This window comes from Centroberyx affinis, unplaced genomic scaffold, assembly GCF_046629955.1.
Source record: "Centroberyx affinis isolate AG114_WGS23_722 - 3 ecotype Tasmania unplaced genomic scaffold, CSIRO-AGI_Caff_v1 ptg001484l_1, whole genome shotgun sequence".
In the NCBI taxonomy this organism is placed as follows: domain Eukaryota; kingdom Metazoa; phylum Chordata; class Actinopteri; order Beryciformes; family Berycidae; genus Centroberyx; species Centroberyx affinis.
In genome coordinates, this window is record NW_027279951.1 from 275,909 (window position 1) to 297,500 (window position 21,592).

The 21,592-nt window shown below is 40.0% G+C and overlaps 2 protein-coding genes across 2 annotated transcripts in view; both read left to right on the forward strand.

Moving 5' to 3' along the window:
* Positions 1-601: 601 nt before the first annotated feature.
* Positions 602-7,473, forward strand: ptgis (prostaglandin I2 (prostacyclin) synthase). The gene is made up of 10 exons (XM_071526984.1): positions 602-717; positions 1,574-1,697; positions 2,091-2,266; positions 2,379-2,525; positions 2,695-2,807; positions 2,925-3,100; positions 5,372-5,534; positions 5,849-6,030; positions 6,458-6,609; positions 7,177-7,473. Exons 1-10 carry the CDS (start codon positions 647-649, stop codon positions 7,328-7,330), a joined length of 1,458 nt encoding a protein of 485 aa, XP_071383085.1. The 5' UTR covers positions 602-646; the 3' UTR covers positions 7,331-7,473.
* A 2,943-nt stretch (positions 7,474-10,416) lies between these two features.
* Positions 10,417-21,592, forward strand: part of kcnb1 (potassium voltage-gated channel, Shab-related subfamily, member 1) — a 23,939-nt gene continuing 12,763 nt past the window's right edge. The window contains 1 exon segment of the mRNA XM_071527016.1: positions 10,417-11,010. Within this exon segment, the coding sequence (XP_071383117.1) occupies positions 10,435-11,010 (576 nt within the window). The 5' untranslated portion in view covers positions 10,417-10,434.

Below are 21,592 nucleotides of genomic sequence, written 5' to 3' on the forward strand. Positions count from 1 at the left end.
TTTCCTCATCAACAAACAGTCTGGATGTCCTGATGGCTCAGTGGTCGCTCAAGGCGCATACCATGTAACCGCATGGTAACCAACCAACCAACGTCCTAAGCTTGAAGCCAGCTTAGGACCTCTCTCTCTCTCCCAGTCTTTCCTGTCTCTCTCTACTTTGATCTATACATAAAGGCAAAAATGAAAAAAAAAACGCACAGTTTGGTATCATGATGCCAAAGCATGCCCCCACATGAACCCACAACAAATGTAACACGAGTCTCTTTACTTTGGTGACATCACTGTTCTGGAATGTTCTGGCAGGTAAGTGTGCCATGTATAAAGTACAAAGTAAAGAGGGTGTGTATGTCCAACCCTGTTCTGAAAGGTCTTAACTGATGAACGTTGAAGTCTAAATGGTGCATATAGGTATACATTTCTGAGTTTTTCCTTTGAATAATTACAGTTTGTGTGGTAGTTTCTGTCTTTGACCAACTGTAGTATGTACAATGTGATACTGTGTATCACTTGTCACCAGCCACACCTCTCCACGCCCTTTCACAGGGAGGTGGATTAGAGGTGAGCCAGGCTCCATAATATGTGTGACTTGTCACTTACTAGAATAAATAGCTGTGGGAGCGCACAAGTATCAGTCTATTACGGGAACATGGTATGGACAATATTCTTACTGCTTAATGGACTTCTTGTAGTAGTTCTACTTTACTCCTCTCGCTCAAGGTAAAACCCTTCATAAATATTATACTGTATGTATTATATATTTCATAAAAAAATGTGATTATTGTAGATTTTAAATGATCAACAAAGGTTAATTTTCTAGATTGGTTGAGCCTGAAGTCATAGCTGTTTGACAAATGCTGTAAATGTATATTTTGCAAAGCTTAAATTATGATTTAGAACACCACAATAATTAATAATAATCAGTGAAATGAATGAATGATATAAGTTAATATACTGATAGAAATGTGGTCATTCAAATCTTAAAATTAGAATATTTGAACAATGCTGTCTGGTGTGTAAAAATTTAACATAAAACAAGATAATGTGCATCCATTATCTTATTCTTTTGACAGCACATTTAAAAGGGAATAACAGTCATGATATCAATAATTGTTATGGTTTAGAACACGGCCTTGGAAATGAAGCACTTCGTGGAGCCATCCACTGATGCACTCTGATCAAATACTGTGTGAACTTGCACTGCTGCAGTAAAGATTTATGAATGTAAAAAATAACCTGTTAAGGGAATGCCTTTCTCATGAAAATAAAGCGCTAACAAAGTATTTTGGTGTTAATCAATGCGAGAGAGATACAGTGAGATTTCTATTACAGCATTCTCATTTCCAAAGAAGAAAATGAGCCCACCCCTGGATCACAGTCACATTCCTGTCATCTTCAATGAACTAAATTTAGCTGAGCTAAAATTCTGCTGTATTTGTCTGGTGCTAACTGCATGGTTTTACAGCCATGCAATAGAAAGCTTGTGGGTATGACTTCATGTTCACTCCAAACCTGTTGGTTGAGATTCACAGATGAGTGAATTGCTGTGTTTTATGAGTTTGCCTGTACTTGACAGACAGAAAAATGAGCCGCCGTTGGACAAAGGCTTCATCCCATGGCTGGGGCACGCCTTTGAGTTTGGGAAAGATGTTGCAAAGTTTTTGACCCGGATGAAAGACAAACATGGAGATATCTTTACAGTAAGTTCTCACAGTGAATATATATTCTAAACATGTACAGTGGTAGCAACCAGTGAAGCTCACCATAATGCATTTATCCTGAATATATCTGTAATTAGTACTGCAGTGGCCACTGGAACCTATTATTTTTCAAATCTAGAAAAAAAGTTGAACTAAAAACTTCTTTCAAATGGCCATTTCTTACTGCTTCTAATGAAAGGACAAAAAAACTGAAACAATTTATTTTGAGGGCGAAACAACATGGCAGAAGTTGTATGTTACACGCAGAAGATGCAGTAAAACATATTACTATAGTTATTATTATTAGATTTAGTTATTATTAGTTATTAGAGATGTTATTAGATGCAAAGTATGAGATTGAAAACAATGAGTGCTTGAATGATGTCTTCTCAGGTCTGTGTTGCTGGTCATTATGTTACGGTGCTGTTGGACCCAAACTCCTATGATTCAGTGCTGTATGACACTGTGTGCTTGGACTTCACCCGCTACAAAAACCTGCTTACCAAAAAGATCTTTAGTCTGCGACTGCCCAACACCAACCCTAGATCAGAGAGAGAATGGATGGAACAGTGAGTAATGCATGCATCATTTTAAACATAGGCCCTATGAATCACTAAAACAGTTTTCAGTGGGTGTAGTAAATCTCCATTCAGATGCAGTCTCTGTATGGCATTCCCTCAGGCATTTCCAAGGTCTCAGTCTATCCAAACTCAGCAGTTCCATGAACGATCACCTCCACACCCTGCTCCTAGATGACCAGAAAGGCTGCAATCCCGCAGAGTGGAGACAGGAGGGACTCTTCAGCCTCTGTTACAACCTGCTCTTCAGGTAATACTCCATGACCCAGCGAGATACTGTAAATCAGTGGGTGAAAAAGACTGCCAGGGTTTCAGTGTTTGAGCAGGTTTTCTGCGTTTATGTATTCAGAGCACACAGGGTACATACAGTACTCAGCATGACAAACAGGAGGACTTTTCAACTTTATTGTTGTGCTTAGGGCTGGGTATCTCACACTGTTTGAGAGGAGCGACAACGCTACCACTGTCTACGAAGAGTTCCGCAAGTTTGATGGTCTTCTCACAAAACTGGCACGCAGCACGCTCAAGCGAGGTAAGCTTCGCATGCATACACACTGTCCATCCTGTCTCTCTCTGTCATTTTACTCTCGATTTCATCTCTCACTCTGCATCAGTATGTATATATGTATTTATGCTGAATCTCTTATAGAGGAAAAGAGAACAGCCAGTTTGTCCCGGGAGCGACTGTGGGAGCTGCTGAGCCCAGCCTGGCTGACAAGAGGGTCAGAGTCCTGGCAGCAGAGCTACCAGCGCTATCTGCAGGAGGAGGGAGTGGATACCGAGATGCAGAAACGAGCCTTACTGTTCCAGCTATGGACCACCCAGGTGAGAGTTACACATTACACTCTCTCTCTCTGTCTCTCTCTCTCTCTCTCTCTCTCACACACACACACACACACATACACACACACACACACTCACACACACACAGACATACACAGACAGGGCCTACTTGTTGACAAAAAGGTAACAGAAAACCCTTCCACACCCAAACGGCATGCTTGAATTCCCCTCTATGGTGCTTTTTTCTCAACCTGTAAGAGTGTAAAAGAGAGGGCTGGAGGATTCTTTGCTGCCAGTTGCTCTGGGCTATCTGTCTCGACTTGTGACTCAACATCGGAAATTATTGTTGTGAGAGAATGGAATGTGGCCAAGTTTTGATCTTGTGATTCTGTTTCCATGACGGTTGGTCATTTGAAGTTACATCACCACGTCTGAATACAATGAGTTGGAATGTTTGAGAGAGATGTTTGAGTAATTGAATGCATGATGGCCGGTTGTGGGTTGACGATGAGCCATCTCATCTTGAATTGGGTGGATTTTTTTACGTTTATTTATGCCAGGAACTTTGACAGAGCATGCACGCTTACTGTCTTTCAGCAACGCCCACGCCCTGCTTCACATTCACACAGTTGCACACATTCACACCTGGGAGCTGCCTAGTACAACCAGTCTTCTGCTCCTCGATTCTATGCTTTGTCTGATACAAGAGCTCAGTTTGGATCAGTCAGTAACACTGCTGTCTATCATGCTGGCTCTAGGAAACTATGGCTTTTAAGGCTTCTTATCCTAAGAATATTTATAAATATAATTTCCAAATTACAGTAAACAAAGTTGGCAAATTCAACATAGCTGGATCTAGTCAAGCAGTGGTAGATTAGAGAGTTATTAATCCCTTGGTCTAACCAGTCCAGACAAGTCCAGAGCAATACGCTGACATTGCTCTGTGCTGCCAGGTGGGGGAGATAGCATGCTGTTTGACTGTCTTCATGTCTACTGTTCAGACATGCTACATTTTAGCTTTAATAGCTTCAGCCTTCTGTTATCTACCACTCTCACTGGGATGATGCGTGTTCACCCTATGACACTGGAGGCAACTTAATGTATGTTAGTGGCCAGAAACCTTGGCCAAGTCACCCACTCTGGGTTCTTTTCTGCCCCTCTGCTCTAGTTTGGAAGGACAGCTAGTCCTCCAGCAGTTTTGTTTTATGCTTAATCATGTCTGCTGGGAAGTTGGAACACACAATCTCAGTCTGGGCCAGAAACCGGAGTGCCACTGGAGAGAATAGAGGGATTAGATGTGAGGAAATGCCAAAGTGAATATGCTTTAGTTGGAGTAAACGTAAACATTACAGCCAGTGTACATTTCAATGCTGAGATTTCACTAAATTTATGTGCCACCTCACCATGAGTCCCGTACAAGCTGTAGGTTGCGTTCTTCTTTCCATTTGCAAACAATCAGTGTTATTGATTACAACCTATATTAAATTACGTAAATTGATTTATCAGTGATGACAATGATACTGTAGTTAGTTACATAATTCAGACAAAATGCACTGTACTGTCTGTGCAGCCTCACTCTCACACATGTATTCTCATGAATACATAATATCCTCTATAATATCAAGAAAATCACTTTATGGTATCACCAAGTACAGGCCACTCACTGCCACATTAGTCTTTAATGGGTCTTGCATTCCTCACTTTTCCCAGTATACAGCTGCCAGTTGAGTGAAGATATGCCTTAAAACTCTGCACCCATTAGTTAATCAGCGTAAGTAGAAGCCTCATATCAGTATGTGAGACATGTTAGATCTGGTGATCTGGCAGGGCAGGGAGACAATTTGATGCACCTCTGCTCACTGTTGGGCGTTTGCCCTGGCTGTCAGTGGGGAGCTGACCTTAGATGCACAGTGGTAAGAAGAACAGTTCCCTTAACCCACAGCAATTATTGTCTGACAGGCTCAGGTGTCTCTCCCTGAGAGGCTGACAGCAGTGTCTACATAGCCTGGATATATTCAACGGCTTCTCCTCATATCAGTCATAGTCAGAAAGCACTACAAACTATTGAGAAAAATATTAGTTGAAATATTCTTAAAGAGTAGATTAATCATTGGAAATACCTATATATCCTATCCTATATATCCTCTTATACAAAAGATCACTGTTTATTCAAAGTATACATTGACTTTTGTGCAGAATTTCATGTTACATCAGCAGTGTTAGTACAGTCTTTTGCACATATACAGGTGCAATGCAGGCGCACCATGCTGATATGGACTGAGTGTTTGCTAAGTTGGATGTTTTTCCATTCAGGGTAATGCTGGACCTGCTGCCTTCTGGCTCCTTGGCTACCTGCTCACTCACCCTGAGGCCATGAAGGCTGTAAAGGCAGAGATCAGAGGCCTTGCTCCACAGGACGGCTCCCTACAGCATCCCCCCTTCAACAAGCTGGAAACACACAGCACACCTGTGTTTGGTAAGGAGGAGCTGCTAGCAGTCTTTTCAATTATTCACTTGAACTCTTCCACCTCGGGGCTCAGCCCATCCAGTGAGATGGAAATAAAGAACAGAGGCTCATTTGACATGTTTGGAATAACAAGATGACTGCAGTGTACTGAACAAAAAAGTTTGACCTTTGATTCAATTAGAAAAACAATAATTGCTTTTTTCATCTATTCATATCTGTGCAAATGTTTGTACCTCTCCAAATTATGCCCGAGGGCACCGCTGATTTAACGTCTACTGACACCCTCTGACATCATCCACTGTGCTGTCCCTTCCATTCTGCAGATAGTGTTCTGAGTGAGACCCTACGGCTCACCGCTGCGGTAATCATCACCAGAGAGGTGGTGCAGGACAAGATCCTGCGCATGGCCAATGGCCAGGAATACCACCTCAGACGAGGGGACAGGGTTTGTCTGTTCCCCCTCCTCAGCCCTCAGATGGACCCACAGATACACCAGGAACCACAGGTACTTTGTGCATATGCCTATAGCATGCTAATATACACCAGGATCAATGCATGAACAACACAAAAATGAATGTAGCATATATTTTAAAAAATGTGTTGTGTATAAGTGCATAAGATGGTATGATGACTTAACATGTTGTGGGATATGGAGCCTCCACCATTAAACTATTATCTTCTGTTGAATCAGCAGAAATTACTCTTTCACAGTTCAAGTAATTGTCTGCCTTCATTGTGGTATCTTAAGATGCCATAAGCTATATTATACTGTACAAGGCATCCTTTAAAAGGAGGCAGGATTAGGCGGTATAATTTAAACCGCTGACAGAATAGATCCTTTGGGATAAGCTGGTAAATACCTACAACTTAAACAGAGGATATTTAAGAAATTATAATGCAACATCAAATTATTTTTTGTCTCTTCTTAACAGAATTTTAAGTTTGACCGCTTCCTAAATGATGATATGACAGAGAAGAATAAATTCTACAAGGGCGGAAACAGGGTGAAGTACTACAACATGCCATGGGGCACAGGGAGCAACATGTGTGTTGGGAAAGAGTTTGCTGTTACAGCCATTCAACAGTGAGTATGAAAATCACTCAAATCATTCCATGATGCATCCTAAGTTTTTAATTCTCCAAAGAGAAATGGATTTATGATCAAAGCATCTCTTGCAATCTCATCCTGATTACTAGACCATGCCCGCAAAAACCATCTCCACACAATATTCCCCCATCATCGTTCAGTCCAGCTTTCATGTCCTCTATGATTATTGGCAACTAGCTGTAATGTAGTAATTGCTTTCACTCTGTAGTGTATTGTATGGAAGTGGTTGAGGGTAATGGAGGACAGAAAGCCCGTGTCTTTGCCAGACACCAAATCCAGTTACAAAGGTTAAAGGTCAATCCCTGCCATCCACAATACACAGAAAAATGGAAGGCAAGGCAAGGTTGATTGTACTTGATATGATGATATTTTTAGTATAGGTATTCTATTTTTATGACACATGGATTGAACTAGATGCATGGATTCATATCAGCTCAGCCACTCTATGTGCTCATATTAATATTGCATGATACCACCCATTGATTGTTTATCAATGGGTGGTTTGTCATCCAATCTAAGCTGCTTTACCCTCTGTGACTCTAGGTTTGTGTTCATGATCCTGACCCATCTTGATCTGGAGATGTGTGACCCAGAGGATAAACTTCCACCAGTCAATCCCAGTCGCTATGGTTTCGGGATGCTCCAGCCTGATGGAGACCTGCAGGTCCGGTACAGACTCAAGAGGACACGGCACTAACATCTGCGTTTCAGCTTAATAACTGATGTAAAATAGTTGTTTGTACAGCTTGTTCTTTATGTATAGCACTATTTATTCTATAATATCACATTTACTCAATGTCCCTAATATTTAACTTTGTTGTGCACAGTTTTTAATAAAAAACAAAAGTAAAACCTGGTGTAATTTTCATTTTGGATAGCCTACAAATCATATTCCTCAGCTGACTGAATATTCCCCCCATAATTACTGTACATAAAATGGGCTACAACTGGATGAACAGTGGGTTCTTCACCAAAACGTGGTATAGAAAATCACATTAGAAGTCTCATTGTAAGGTTTCGCTTACTATGAAGGTTGAGGAGATCTTTAGGGAGAAACAATAACAAAACATGTATGGTATAGATTAAAAAGATTAGACACTGTAAGTGTTGCTTCTTATTTGGAAATTGTAGAAGAGGGTATAGTCTGACTAGTCTGACTGTTTACTTATGTGGGGAGTAAACCCACTTAAAAACAGTTTTCCCACAGGTTCAAAATATAATTTATAGGCTACCCATCATGTTAGGCTGATATAAATCTGTATGACATAAATTATATTACACATCATTGTAAGCAGCATCAAACTGATTTAAGCTATAGGAAACGGTCTTTCTAAAAGCATAAATTATTTTTGTTTATATTGGTATTTGATTTCCTTATAATATTGTTTATTTAGCACTGCATCACTGCTTTATTTAGCCTAACACTGCACAGCTGCTCACACGTCTTTACTGGTGCCAGAAAGGGTTTGAGCAAGAGCTGATGTTATAGGCGAGCGTTAAGGGGCGGTGCTGAAAGGGTTAATCAGATGTTGAGCCAGGCGGTGGAGCTGCCATGGATCCACCTTCAGACAGAGATGTGTCGCCGCTTCGCACAGCTGACTGGGAACACAGGTAGTCTGTCCGAACGGGCTCACGGCATACTTGTTGATCTTCCTTCATTGGGCGAAAACAGCAGGGCGATATGCGGACAAGACTAACAGTAGGTAGCCAATAGATCGTGCTGAGGATTTCTCTGCCATGTCGGAGGCAGAGGAGGGTGAAATGGATTGGGTTAGACCCCGGCAATAATAAACCAATAACGGTGCCTCCGTTTTTTTTTTAAATGCTACTGCTTCATCTCCGTCTCTGCCACCGGATTGATTGTTGAAAGAGCGGTACATGCTGGTTTGATGCAGTGCAAGATGACAACAACTCACTAAGGTATTGTTATCATACTGCCATTCCTGATTTTTCAATGAGCTGTATCTTATTAATTGTAATAGATTAGCCACGGCATAGGTAAGACTACTCTGCATCAAAACTGCATCAGTGAGCCGTACTGGAGAACAGGCAAGCCTTTGAATAAGCACGAGAAATGCTAAACACTAATGGATCTGCATTCACAACATTGCAATTTGAGATGACTAATCATTACAGAGGCTTATTACCATTTTCATTTTTAGCTACGCAGTTCAGCATGTGCACAGTTTATACAGAGATGAGAAGGTGTCAGGTTGTTTTTCGTTTTGCAGTACTAGTTGATTAGGCTAGGCTATATTCTTTAACGAACCTATAGACTTCAATAAAGCAGGAGGGCGGGGGCTCAAGAAGTCTCCTCCAAATGAACATTTCTCTTTGCTGCTGACAACGTTGCAGTTCCGTACAGCCTATTGGGTCCGGTAACCAACACATGAAAAACAAATTACAGATTCTGAATTAATTCAGTGTAAATGCTTCTGTTCTTTATGCGGATTGTATGCTGATTTATGGCTTAATTGTGTTTGTGAAGTGTTGGAAACTTTGCATGACAAGTCACATCTGCAGGCCTAGGGTGTTGTTTGTCGTGCAGTCAGCCATGCATAAACAAAATAAACGCCGTGTAAAATATGTAGGTCACCACGTCCACAATTGCCAATGGCTTGAAAAATGCTGGCACCTTTGTAAGGGAAAGATGTATTTATTCTTGTCAGAGTCAGTCTGCCTCCCAAGGGAGCTCGCCATGATTCAGGGAATGAACAGCGCGGCCTGGCGTTTCAGCACCATTTGAGTGGACAGCGCTCACTTAGTGGCACACACAACGCTGTCCCGTGTGCCCACCCACAATACTGCATGGCTGTCTAATGGGTATGGTAAGGTATGGCTTGCCATACCTTAGCCAAAATGAGCCCAAATTTGATCTATCATTATCATTACAATGGAGAGCAAAGATCAACCAAAATCTATTTGGAGATCAGGATCATTGTTCCCTCTAATCTGTGTGATCTGCAAGACAGTTTGGACACCTGCATATAATAATTTAGCACACGGGCCACATAATAATATCTTCAGTCAGTCAATCAATAGTAATCGTCCTCCTTGTCTCCAGAAATTCAGTCAATATAAGTGGGTTTCAAAGTTCAAAAGATATTTGATGCAGGAGTTTGCTGTACTTTATGGTTTAGTGAACTTACGCCCCTGACTGAGGACAGCTCTGTCTCAGATAGGATCCAGATCTATAGCCTATCACCTGTAGCAGCGGTTCTTAAAATTGTTAATGTCAAGGACCCTCTAAATTGATGTGTTAATCTGCAGACTCCTATTAGGTGAGAGTTTTGTCCCAAGGACTGAGGAGACTTTTATTATTAGATATATTCATACGGTAGGTAGGGAGATAACAGTGGGGAGAGTGAAATCTCCTGAAATAATAATACAATTTAGTTCCTTATTTTACTCAGGGACCCCCTAGAGCCCTCTAAACTAGTGGTTTTCATCTCAGTCCTCAGGACCCAGAGCCCTGCTGGTTTTCAATCTATTCATCTAATCAGGGATCATTTTACTCATGGGAAGCCAGGTGAATGCAATTAACCACCTGGGACCAGGACTGAAAACTACTGCTCTGAACGACCCCAGGGGTCCCAGGCCCCAAGCTATCATTTTGGAATCAGCATATTAGTTCAAAGATTGATGATTGATAGGTGAGCCCCGAGCTTTGGGCCTCATCCTACAATACTAACGATTCCCCTTTGTCTTTTTCACTCCTACAGACACAATAATGAAAGTAAACAGGACCAACTGTAGTCCATAGCCCCGGACTTTTGCCTGCTTCATCAACTTAACATCATCATGGAGAAATCCTTGGCAGAGTTAAATAAAACTGGCTCCCAGTCAACATCGTCACTTCCACCTGAACCGGTGGACATTATTCGCAGCAAGGCATGTTTCCGCCGAGTCAGGCTGAATGTTGGGGGGCTCCCACATGAAGTCCTGTGGCGAACGTTGGATAGGTTACCCCGAACACGTTTAGGAAAGTTAAGAGATTGCAACACCCATGATTGTCTGATGGAGGTGTGCGATGACTACAACTTAGAAGAGAATGAATACTTTTTTGACCGACATCCGGGGGCGTTCACTTCAATTCTGAACTTTTACCGCACGGGCAAGTTGCACATGATGGAGGAGATGTGCGCCTTGTCATTCAGTCAAGAACTCGACTACTGGGGCATCGACGAGATCTACCTGGAGTCATGTTGCCAGGCCAGGTACCACCAGAAAAAGGAACAAATGAACGAGGAGCTCAAAAGAGAGGCCGACACTTTGAAAGACAGAGATGGTGAAGAATTTGACAACACTTGCTGTGCCGAAAAACGAAAGAAACTTTGGGACCTACTCGAAAAGCCTAGCTCGTCTGTTGCAGCAAAGGTAAATGGTAAAGCTATACCTTACATAGTATGATTTATCTAAAGAGTAATATCTGAATAATAAAACATTTGATTTTAGTGAAACCATTATGGGACCTAAGCCTGGATCTACTAAGTTTTGTGCTAGTGCAAATCAAATAGGATACACAAAAATCTTCTTTTCTGATCTACCATTGTGCAGTGCAAAGAACATTTGCGCTTGAAAAATAGGTCAATCAGGACGCCTCTGTTCTTTGTGCTTTCGCCTTATTGCTTATGTTTTGTTGGGTGTTCCAAGGCTGCAGCACAAAGTAGAGGGAGGAAATTATGGAAATTGCTAGTGGATGTGATTTATCAATGTGGGATGCTCACTATTATCTGTTGATTGTGGATATTATTGAAGAACTAGGAAGAGCATGTCTTAAAAGTTTGCACACATTAGTAGCTCGCCATTAACCAGCATTGAAACATCAGGCTAGGTTCAGTTCTACCTCTCTCTGTAATGTTGCCTCATTTGACTGTGCTGCTTCATTTGTCTGGTAAAACGGTAATTTGTCACAGAGGTCCACTGTCCACTGTCAGTTATATCAGCTTACAGTCTTTTTGAAAATATATGCCTATCTGTTTTTCACTCTAGAACTATCATACACACACACACACACACACACACACACACACACACACACACACACACACACACACACACACACACACACACACAGATGCACACATGCACACATGCACGTACACAACCCTGCCTGGGCTAGTATCAAACTGGCCATGCACAAACAAATCCTCTATTGCTTAATTATCATTTAGCTGCCCATTGTGTAAAGTTTGCTCAACAATCCTTTAAAAATCGCAAAATATTTTTGACTTGACATAGTTATCTTGACATACTTATCAGTTATTTCCTTGAAATGTTCACTGCTTTCTCTCAGTTGTTTGTTTCAACCCCACCCTGCATCCTCCTAAGCCAATTTAATTCAAGCTATTCTGTAGAAGGCTGTGATATTGAGTTAGTTCTGTGTGGAATGCACATAAATAACAAGCCAGAAATTGATTCAATTTGTTTAGATCATTCAGACAAAGCAATATGATTGGTAGGGGCATTTCAATGATCACTAAAAGTTGGTTGTGATATGTCATTACCATCCATACTTAAATCAACAGCTACAGAGACATGAGAGAGAGAGAGAGAGAGAGAGAGAGAGAGAGATGAATTGATCTTAGAAGCCCAGAAAAGGTTAGTAACTATAGAGTTTAGGTCATTATCAGGGCAGTTATTTACAGGAAAGCAGTCAGACTGATACTCCTCAAGCATTTTATTAAATTTATGCCATTATAGACATAATGAGAGAAAAAGCTAGTAGAGAGAAACGTGATAGCATAGCATTAGCCAGAATTTAAAACCCATGCAGTTGTGCACTACCTGGCTGAATGAGCAAGTGACCCTGCATCTCATTCGTGACAGCCACAGATGTCTCTGCTGTGTGGGATCTGTGAGCTCCAGTCGTAATCAGATGTGAAAAAGATTACCTCACTGCACATTATTTCCCCCTCTGAAGGCAATGTCTTAGTGTGCCGACTTTCATCAACAGTGCTCACCTTTAATCTGTGCAAAGACACAGAGTGGGCCTTCAGCTGGCCTTCACAGAGCCGCACCTGGAGCTGCAACCTGGGGGACCACAGCAGTGTTAGTCCTGCTTAGAGACATGAGCTGCCTTTGATCACGCTCATCTGGTCCGGATTGGAGGGATCAAAGAGAATGCTGTCTCCTTCCAGCGTGGCTAGTAACATTTTAAAGGGAGCACAACACTTTGTTTGGCTAGCGGCAATCGTCTTATAGGAAATGGAAATTAAACCATTAGCAGTTTGTGCTGGCTGCCGCTTTGCAGTGAGGATGTGTGAGAACTGTCAGTACCTACAAACAGACTGAGAGGAGTGCTGCAAGTCTGTCAGTGAAATGTCTTCCTCATAGGAATCAAAGAAATGTAAAATCAATGTCTATTGTGTTAAAGTAAATAAAATTCTGTAGCCTACAGAGAGGAGATGACTACTCTGAGTCGATTCTATACATTGCTGCCTCCATTATCACATCCTGCCATTTATTAGAATATCACTTGAGAAACTAATAGCGTTTGAGTACCAAGTTTGGTACTCTTACTTTTAACAAAAATGGCACAGCATGAGTCTATAGTGCTAATCTATATTGTTTCCACCAAATGTATAGCTGTCAATAACCACCCCTTGATAAGTGTGTGCAGTGCTTCTAACCAAAAATTGATCAGCTATACTGTAAATTCAAATCATCTCTGTGTTTGGCATCGTTGCAAGCGTAGTAGGGACCTGTTTGCCAGGAAAAAGAGCAACCTCCACACAGCAAGAAGCAGAGTTTATCAATTCCTAATTAGCTTAAAAGGGCAATGTGAAACCACAAACCAAACTACTAAAAGCGTTGATAGAGGTTGATGTATTGTCTTAGCCATATTCCATAGGCTGGACTGAGCTGTGGGTTTGTTCAGCGGTCCAGCTTTAACCGCAGGCTGTCCCAGCGTTAGCTCATCAGCTGTGCTCTCCTGTTGTGGCTCAGAGATGGGAATGTATGCGTAACAGCCCACAAACACATGGCAACTGGTAGAAACAAGCACAGGACAACACAGTTACCAAGCAACAAAAATAGAATTGTATTATCTTTGAAGGAGCGCACATTAGAATATTTCTGTTTGTCTGTGTGTGTGATCACATTTCTGCTTAATTCCTGTATCTTAATGAATGTACCAATCAACCCAAGTAAGAAGCAGCTCCAACATTTGTCAGGATGCTCAGGGAAATGCTGGTGTTGCTGTCTATGTTCTCTTTGCCCCGTCCTCCTTCCTCTCTCTCTTCCCTCACTGGCTCTTATCTCTACTTCCTTCCTCCCCTTCCTCAGGCTCCTCCACTATACCTCTAACTAAATGTCAGGGAAATGTCACATTAATTATTCTCCAGGAGACTCCAGGCCCAATTTGAAGCTTCCCTCCCTGTTCACATTCTTTGTAAGCCACAGCATTGTCTGTCTCTTGCTCAAATCAGATTTGAGTCTATGACCTCACCATACAATAAGATTGTGTCTGACCGCTGGCAAAGCAGTGCATAACACTCAGGTTGAAGCCTTTCTTCACATTCAACAGCACTAACGTAACTTTATGTCAGATGCTTTTATGCTTTGTAGTAATCTGTGAAATTCCTAAATCCATATTACAGCTATTCATGGAACATGAGGTTCTTGTTCCACCAGAGCAAACCTTCTCACATTGCCAGATTACGATGCTGAGTATGTCATTGACAAGCAAAAAAATATTGTTTAACCTCATGCTAACAAACCAAGTATAAATGAAAAATGTAGTGATGTAAAAAAAAAATGATCTTGATTGTGCAGAATTATTGGGATTTTCTTGGTGATGCGTGTAGCAAAAAACTCTCTGTATCATGTGAAAATTTGACAATTTTGAATAAGCTTTGGTCTGGAATTTTAATGCATGTTCAAAATATTTCCCTCTCCCACAAAACTTCCATTACTGAAGGATTCTGATAAACCAAGCTCTACTGTAAGGTTGTGTTTGATGATTAGTGGAGAATTGGAATCTAGTATCAAGATGAGTTTGACTCCAAGCAATTTCCAAGCAATTTCCAGGGCAAACAAATGAGCCAAGTCCGAATAAGAATGTTGCTGTCGTTTTTGTCCCCCTGCATCCAAAAAATGAGAATTACAAACTGCAGTGCTGTCAGTGGGTATTGTGCATCAGATGGCAGGCAACAAATTCCAATTATGCTTCTCTCATGTCACACTTTAGATGACAAATTAATGCTGTTTGTCTATATTCCCACTCATAAATCAGTCTGCAGCCAACTCTGTGTGTCTGGATAGAAACCAAGACAAGAAGCCAGCCAGAGGCAGATCTCTGACAATTGGAAAATCACAACCAGTCAACTGGGCAATCATTTATCATCAGCCAATCAGGTGATGACTTTTAATGGAATGATTGATGAATAATGTGACAGTTGATGAATTTTCAGTAAAACCACATGAAGCCCCATTCATAGGACATTGGTAATCACTAAAAAAGGCCACATGGCACATTGATGGATCGTAATTCAACCCTTTTGTCAACTTTAATGTATTCATGTAACATCTGAGTTTGTTGAATCAGCACTCATCAACACATCAGGTAGCTGTTATGAAGCTGTTGCTCATGGATTGTGAAGTACGTATGTACCGTTTTATTTTATTCCCATGCCAACTTTTCAGTCCTGGTTCTACAAAATTCAACCAATCAGATGTTAGATCCCGCCCGCTGGTGTTGATGGATGATTTTGCCAGATTTAATCATTTCATGGTGCACACCCAGCAATAATTAATAATAATAATTATATATTTAATGATATATATTTATTTATGTTGACATTATGATTGAGATATTAGAATTGACACATTGAGATTCCATTTTATTCTTTTTCCTAAATAATGCGTCCACAATGAGGAAATTAAATTGCAAATACGATTTCATTTCATTTCATTTTAAATACGGTTATTCATAGTACATAGAAAACTAAATATCACTGGAGTTTTCATTTTCATTTTAGTAATAATGCATTTTCCAACATGTAAGTGAAAATGAAAATTGGATTATTTCATATTAATTTTAATTCTGTCATACATTATCCGCTCATTATCCGCTCATGGGAATAGAATTTTCAATTCGATTTAATGATTTAAATTGAATTATGTCACTTCTGGACTTCCATAGTCCTTCGCCACAATCTGGGAATGTTCAATATCGCCTTTTGTGTTACCAAAGAGAAACAGCTCAGTGACACAGTGAGTATCTAGTATCTTATCTATCTTTCACATGACAATGCAGGCTGACCATGGGATATTGAAGTCCTGAATTTATGCTTGATAGTGAATGAGAGGGAAGTAATCACTTATCGTGGTTTCCCCAGGTTATTTGTCTGTGTCTCTGCCCCATCAGGGGTTTGAGTGGCGCAGAGATATAAGCCGGGATCATGTGTACTCTGAGACTGAGCGCCCCAACGATTGCTTTCATGCCGGTTGCTCTCTGTGCCTGTCATAGTGTCTCCCCATCAACAGCAGTGCCTGTGAGTGGTCATGTCTCTTCTGACTTGCCCTGAAGTCAGATTCAAATTCAGCTCTAAAAATTGCACCGCGACCTCTGAAGGTTAATAGTGAAACAAACTCAAAACCTCTGGTCTACATAGTCTACATCACATTCAGAAGGTGTTGTGCTGTCTCTTTAGTCCGTGCACTTGTGTCTCTTTTATAGATTCCTGATGGATATGGATTTGCTGCTAAGGTCTAGCTACTGTAGCGTTGTATGGTATAGATTTATGATCAGGGAAGAGCAGAGCTATTGATTACAAGTGCTGACCTATGACCTTTTTTGCTGTCTTTATCAAGAGTACACACACACAGGCGCGCTCTCACGGGCACACACACACACACACACACACACATTTGCATAGTCCATATTTTCTAACCTAGTGAAACAGCCTAGTGAAACACCATCCCTGCAGTTAATGGATCCCTATGACAAAGCTAAATCACCCTGTTTAAAAATAACTCACTGTCTCTACTACCCCCCCCCCCCCCCCTCTCTCTCACTCTCTCTCTCTCTCTCACACACACACACACACACACACACACACACACACATAGATTCAGCTAGCCCAGTCAGACAGACTGAGAGCCACAGGAGATAAGAAGGCTTACATTCAGCAGAGCAAGATATTCTTAAGGTGATTATAGTTACAGTAATTAGATTATTTACAATACAGTGTAATCAAATGTATGAATGTATTTTTTTAGATAGTAATATAATAATATAATAATTGTAAAATAATAAACAGAGTCTGAAAGTTTGGAACAGCCAACTTGTCTGTACCTCCCAAAGCACTGTGACGCTGTTCATAAGGTCTTAAAGGTCTGCAATATAAACAAGAGCTAAACCATATCTTGCTTCTAGGTAATCAATAAAATTACATTTAAAATTTCACAAAATTTCACTGGCACTTGAAGGACCAAATAAAATCGCTTCACATTTGTCACATTTCACTTCATATAAGTGAACAACATTTTGATAAGTGAACAACATTTTGAGATGAACTTTATCACTGAGGCACTGTTTCAGAACAGTGACACAGTTTAAACTACTTGGTTATATAAATAAAAAATAAAGTGATATCTTATCTTAAAAGGATGAAAATAAATATTGTTCCAAATGATATGATGAAGCGCGAGTAGAAAATAAATTTGGGCCAAGAATAGAAGCTTGGGGCACTCCACTCTTAACTTCCACTGATGAAGACACCACAAAGATAAGAAGCATAACACATTAAGGCCATGTCTGTAATGTCTGTAATACATGTCTGTAATACATTTTCTGAAATAACTGAGTAAAAGAGCTTGATCAGCTACATCAAAAGCAGCCTCAAGTACAAGATGAACATGTTCCATAGTGGCAAATGTTACATTAAGCTAACCAGTACTGTATTGTGTTGATTGTTGTGAGAGTAATACTTAGCCCAAGCTGAAGGAGTGTAAATGTAATAGATACAAGTGAGTTCCCTACTGTGCTCTTAATGAAGACCTTCTTTCACAAACATGTTAGTTTGGTGCCGATCCAGTAGTGTAATGGTTGTGATCATGTCTTTACATTTTCTTGTTCATTTGTTCTCAGAAGATTAATTATAACAAATTACTGTATCCATAATATTGTGTATTGTTTTCCCATTCTGTACATTTGATTGTCAAAATATTGGATTAGGGGTATATTACGTGATGAAGTGTGAGACTGCTGGCCATGTGATGAAACAGCTACAAAAACCAAGCTACGGCAAATTACACCCAACATTATGATCATCAATTGTATAGTCTATTCACAGCAGGCTATCTCTTATTCATATTTTTATAGCCTATTACTTCATTAATTAATGCTGGACAGATAATTTGGAACACGTTTGGAACTACACAATGCTAGGAGATTTGGCCAGACTCATTTTTCCATATTATGATAATTATCCATGATCAATAAACTGCAATGATCTGTAACTTTTGAACTTCAGTTATAGCTAACACAAGGGCTGAACAAGGATCTTTGCCAGCAAGCCACCTGTTTTTACATTGTGCCACTGCTGATATGCAGCAGTTTGATGTCGGAGTGGTTCATCAGTGTGTGGTGGGGTCATTTTGCTAGTCATACCATGCACTGTTTAAGGGATAGTTCAGGTTTTTGAGAAGCCGAGCTGATTCATCACGAATTAGGAGTCTTTGCAGCTGATCCGAAAACACGCACACTGCTGTTTTTGTTATTAAGATGCATTAGTATCTGAAGTTGTTAGCAGTTATAAGCAATTTGTTGGCAGTGCTTGTGCAAGTCAGTAGGGCTGAAAATCATTAAAAATCATATACTACTTTTACTGGAAAGTATTTTTATGTGGTAAAGACCTTGCTGCAAGTGACTTTCACAAGCTTTGCTATGAAATGCCAACAGTTGTTCTAAATGTTCGGTCATGAAAACACTGAGACATGGTTTTTGAATGGACTGAAAAGACTCCCAGTTCATATAAATCAGATAAAAAAAACCTCTCCTTCGTGCTAACTGATAACTGCATGATTGTTGCTGATGTGTGGTATGCTGGTAAGCTACTAGGCCCTGAATTAAATGATATTTGCAGATTTATTTTAATGCTATTTACAGATTAATCTGGCACAAGTCAAACATCCAGATCTTTCTAATTACTGTAAGCTTCTTACAACAATTCTTTATCTTGTAGCCTATTAGCATTTATTAAATATATATTTAATTGGTTATCGGTGGAAGATATAGATTTGGAATACAAGTGTCGGTGGATATATATATTTTTTTTTCTCAGCTTCTTATTGCATTGGGGCCCAGCCTCAGTTACGCCGCTGCTCAGTGGGTTCAGCAAAGAGATTTTATTCAATTTGGTCTATTTGCTAGTGTCAGCAAGGCCATATGAAGACAGTGTTCAGTGAAAGTTTGGTGACTAACATTCATTATTTAAGACATAAAGCAATGTCACTTTGTCACACATTATATAATTGTGATCAAACATAGGAGCTATTACTTCCCTATATGTCCCTATTACTTCTTTTGTACAGATATCATTAGTTGAAGGGAAAAGTTAAAAAGTTTTAAATGTATTTTAAAACTTTAAAATGACACATTGAGTCTCATTCCAAAAGAGCAATACATAGAAATTACTCTGGCATTGTGAAGCGGATGATGATAAATGGGAGGTGGTCAAGAATCATCCATTGCCACAGCAAAGCTAGAGAGCCCCTTTGTTCATTATTCAGAGTTGAGCTGTTATGTGAGCATTGAGCAAAGGACGCTTAGGCATTACTGCCCCAAGGGGAGGGAGGCCTGAGGACAAAACGAGAAAAAATAGAACAAGAGAGCTGGAGAGTTGGAGAGAGAGAGGTAAACACGAGAGAGACGCCGAGTGTGAGATATGGACGGTGAATCTGAGCTATAGAGAAAAAGCAGACAGGAAAAAGAAAAAGCAGGTTTATGACTAAGGAAAAACTAGAATGGAGTAGATGAAGAGAGATGAATCATCACTCTTCTGTTAGCCTTTGGCAAAAATACTTTCCAAGTTATGGGTTGTCAATGACTGATGTTTATAATATCTCTCAAATTCACCCATATTGTTGTGGGTACTGGTTTGTTACTGTGTCGGGAACCAAAATGCATCACAGGCATATGTCTGTTGGGTTGACACATACACAAAATAATAACACAAATAATATTTATTGTAATATTTAGTGTATTTACATGCAATATTACAAATAATGTCTAATTTCCCTGTTAAGGTCTTATTTGGGATACGCTGTTTGCGCCTTCATATGCCACTGAGAAAGAACCCTGTACATATGAACAAACAAAATATTCTGAATATTATAATGGAAACAGAACAGATATATTATAGATTAGAAATTGTATAAAATGGCCACTTTTTTTTTTTTTTTTTTTTTTTACATATTTTTATTTAGTTTATATTCACATTTGCATGTTCTTCCCCTGCTCAGTTGCTTCTATTTTTCTATATTGAAGAATGATACAAAGTACAGTTGCCACTGAATTGTATATCTGTTTCCAGTGTGATTACTGGTTCCTGGCTAAAATCCATGGAATCCATATGATGACTGGTGTCTAACCATGGGAAGGAAAACAAGCAAGTTAAGATGCTGTGAAATGTAATTGATTTCCTGTTACCTGTGTTTCAGCATTGGACATCACTTCATCTGTATTTGTAGAAAAACGTTGATGGATTCAACAACAGGACTAGTTTACCCTCATTACAAATTAAATAACTTTAAGGCCTAATGAATTAGAATAATCCAGTGAAGCGGGGTTACCTGAAAATTCAGTGTGTTTGAAATAGCCTGTGATAATCAGTTCTATAGCAGAATAGTAGCCCATGTCATTGTGTTATTGCCTTCAGACCAGATTCACTTTTAAATAACAAAGCTCGGATGCATGGCAGTCACCCACATTCAGTGGGTGTATGCTCATAAAATGAAGTAAAAGAGCAAAGTAATCTGGTTAGTATTGTGTTTATGCTACAGAGATCAGCAAACAAAAGTGCAGCTTGGGAGACAAACTTTTTCATTCAAGCACTCCATGATTAAGGTGTCATTAGTTGCAGAAAGTTTGCAACAGACCCTTTGTTGGGAGTCAGTTGCCCTCCAGTGAATAGATCCCAATCATGCACATATATAATACACGTAATGATATAATAGTTTTAAGACTGACAAGAGAAAAGAGCACAGTGCAAGTTAAAAGCAATCTGAGTAAGGATGGGCAGATTCATGGCATTCTTTTAATCTTCAACTTCTTAGATGCATGTTTCTGAACAGCAAAATGTATCCCAATCTATGATCGATATTAGAGACATTTGTGATCAGTATGTTTCCTCTCAACATGACACTAGGGCTATATGTGTTTCATCCACTTTCCACTCTGAATAGAGGGGACATAATCAATGTAGTGGTTAAGTAAGGGATAATGCCCGACAAGGTGTCCATTATCAGGAATTAATGGACGACGGGGGTTGCCTCCGCGGAGTCCATTAATTCCTGATTATGGACACCTTGAAGGGCATTATCCCGCTTATACCATGGTCACTTGCCAAAGAAAAAAAAAATTAAGATTTATTTATATTTTCATGCGTTTTGTAATCAAAATCTAAAGTTTTTCACAAGCCATAACTCAGTTTCCCTGGTAACACCTGAGGGTTAGACTAATACCTGGAACAATCATTACCATCCCATAAGGTTCATATGCAATGGAAACATTGTTCACTACTCCAGTAAATAGGACGAACCTTAGATATGACTTGGCAACGGGAGATATTTCTAGTCCGCTCAGCTCATAGAACCCTTTGGCTCAGCTATGAGCCAGAAAGCTAACGTTATGCTAGCAACATTCAAAGTCAATAACATTGCGTACGGTTGACAAACAGTAAATATAATTTGACAGCATGTTTAACAACAAGACTAGCTAGCTATCCAGCCA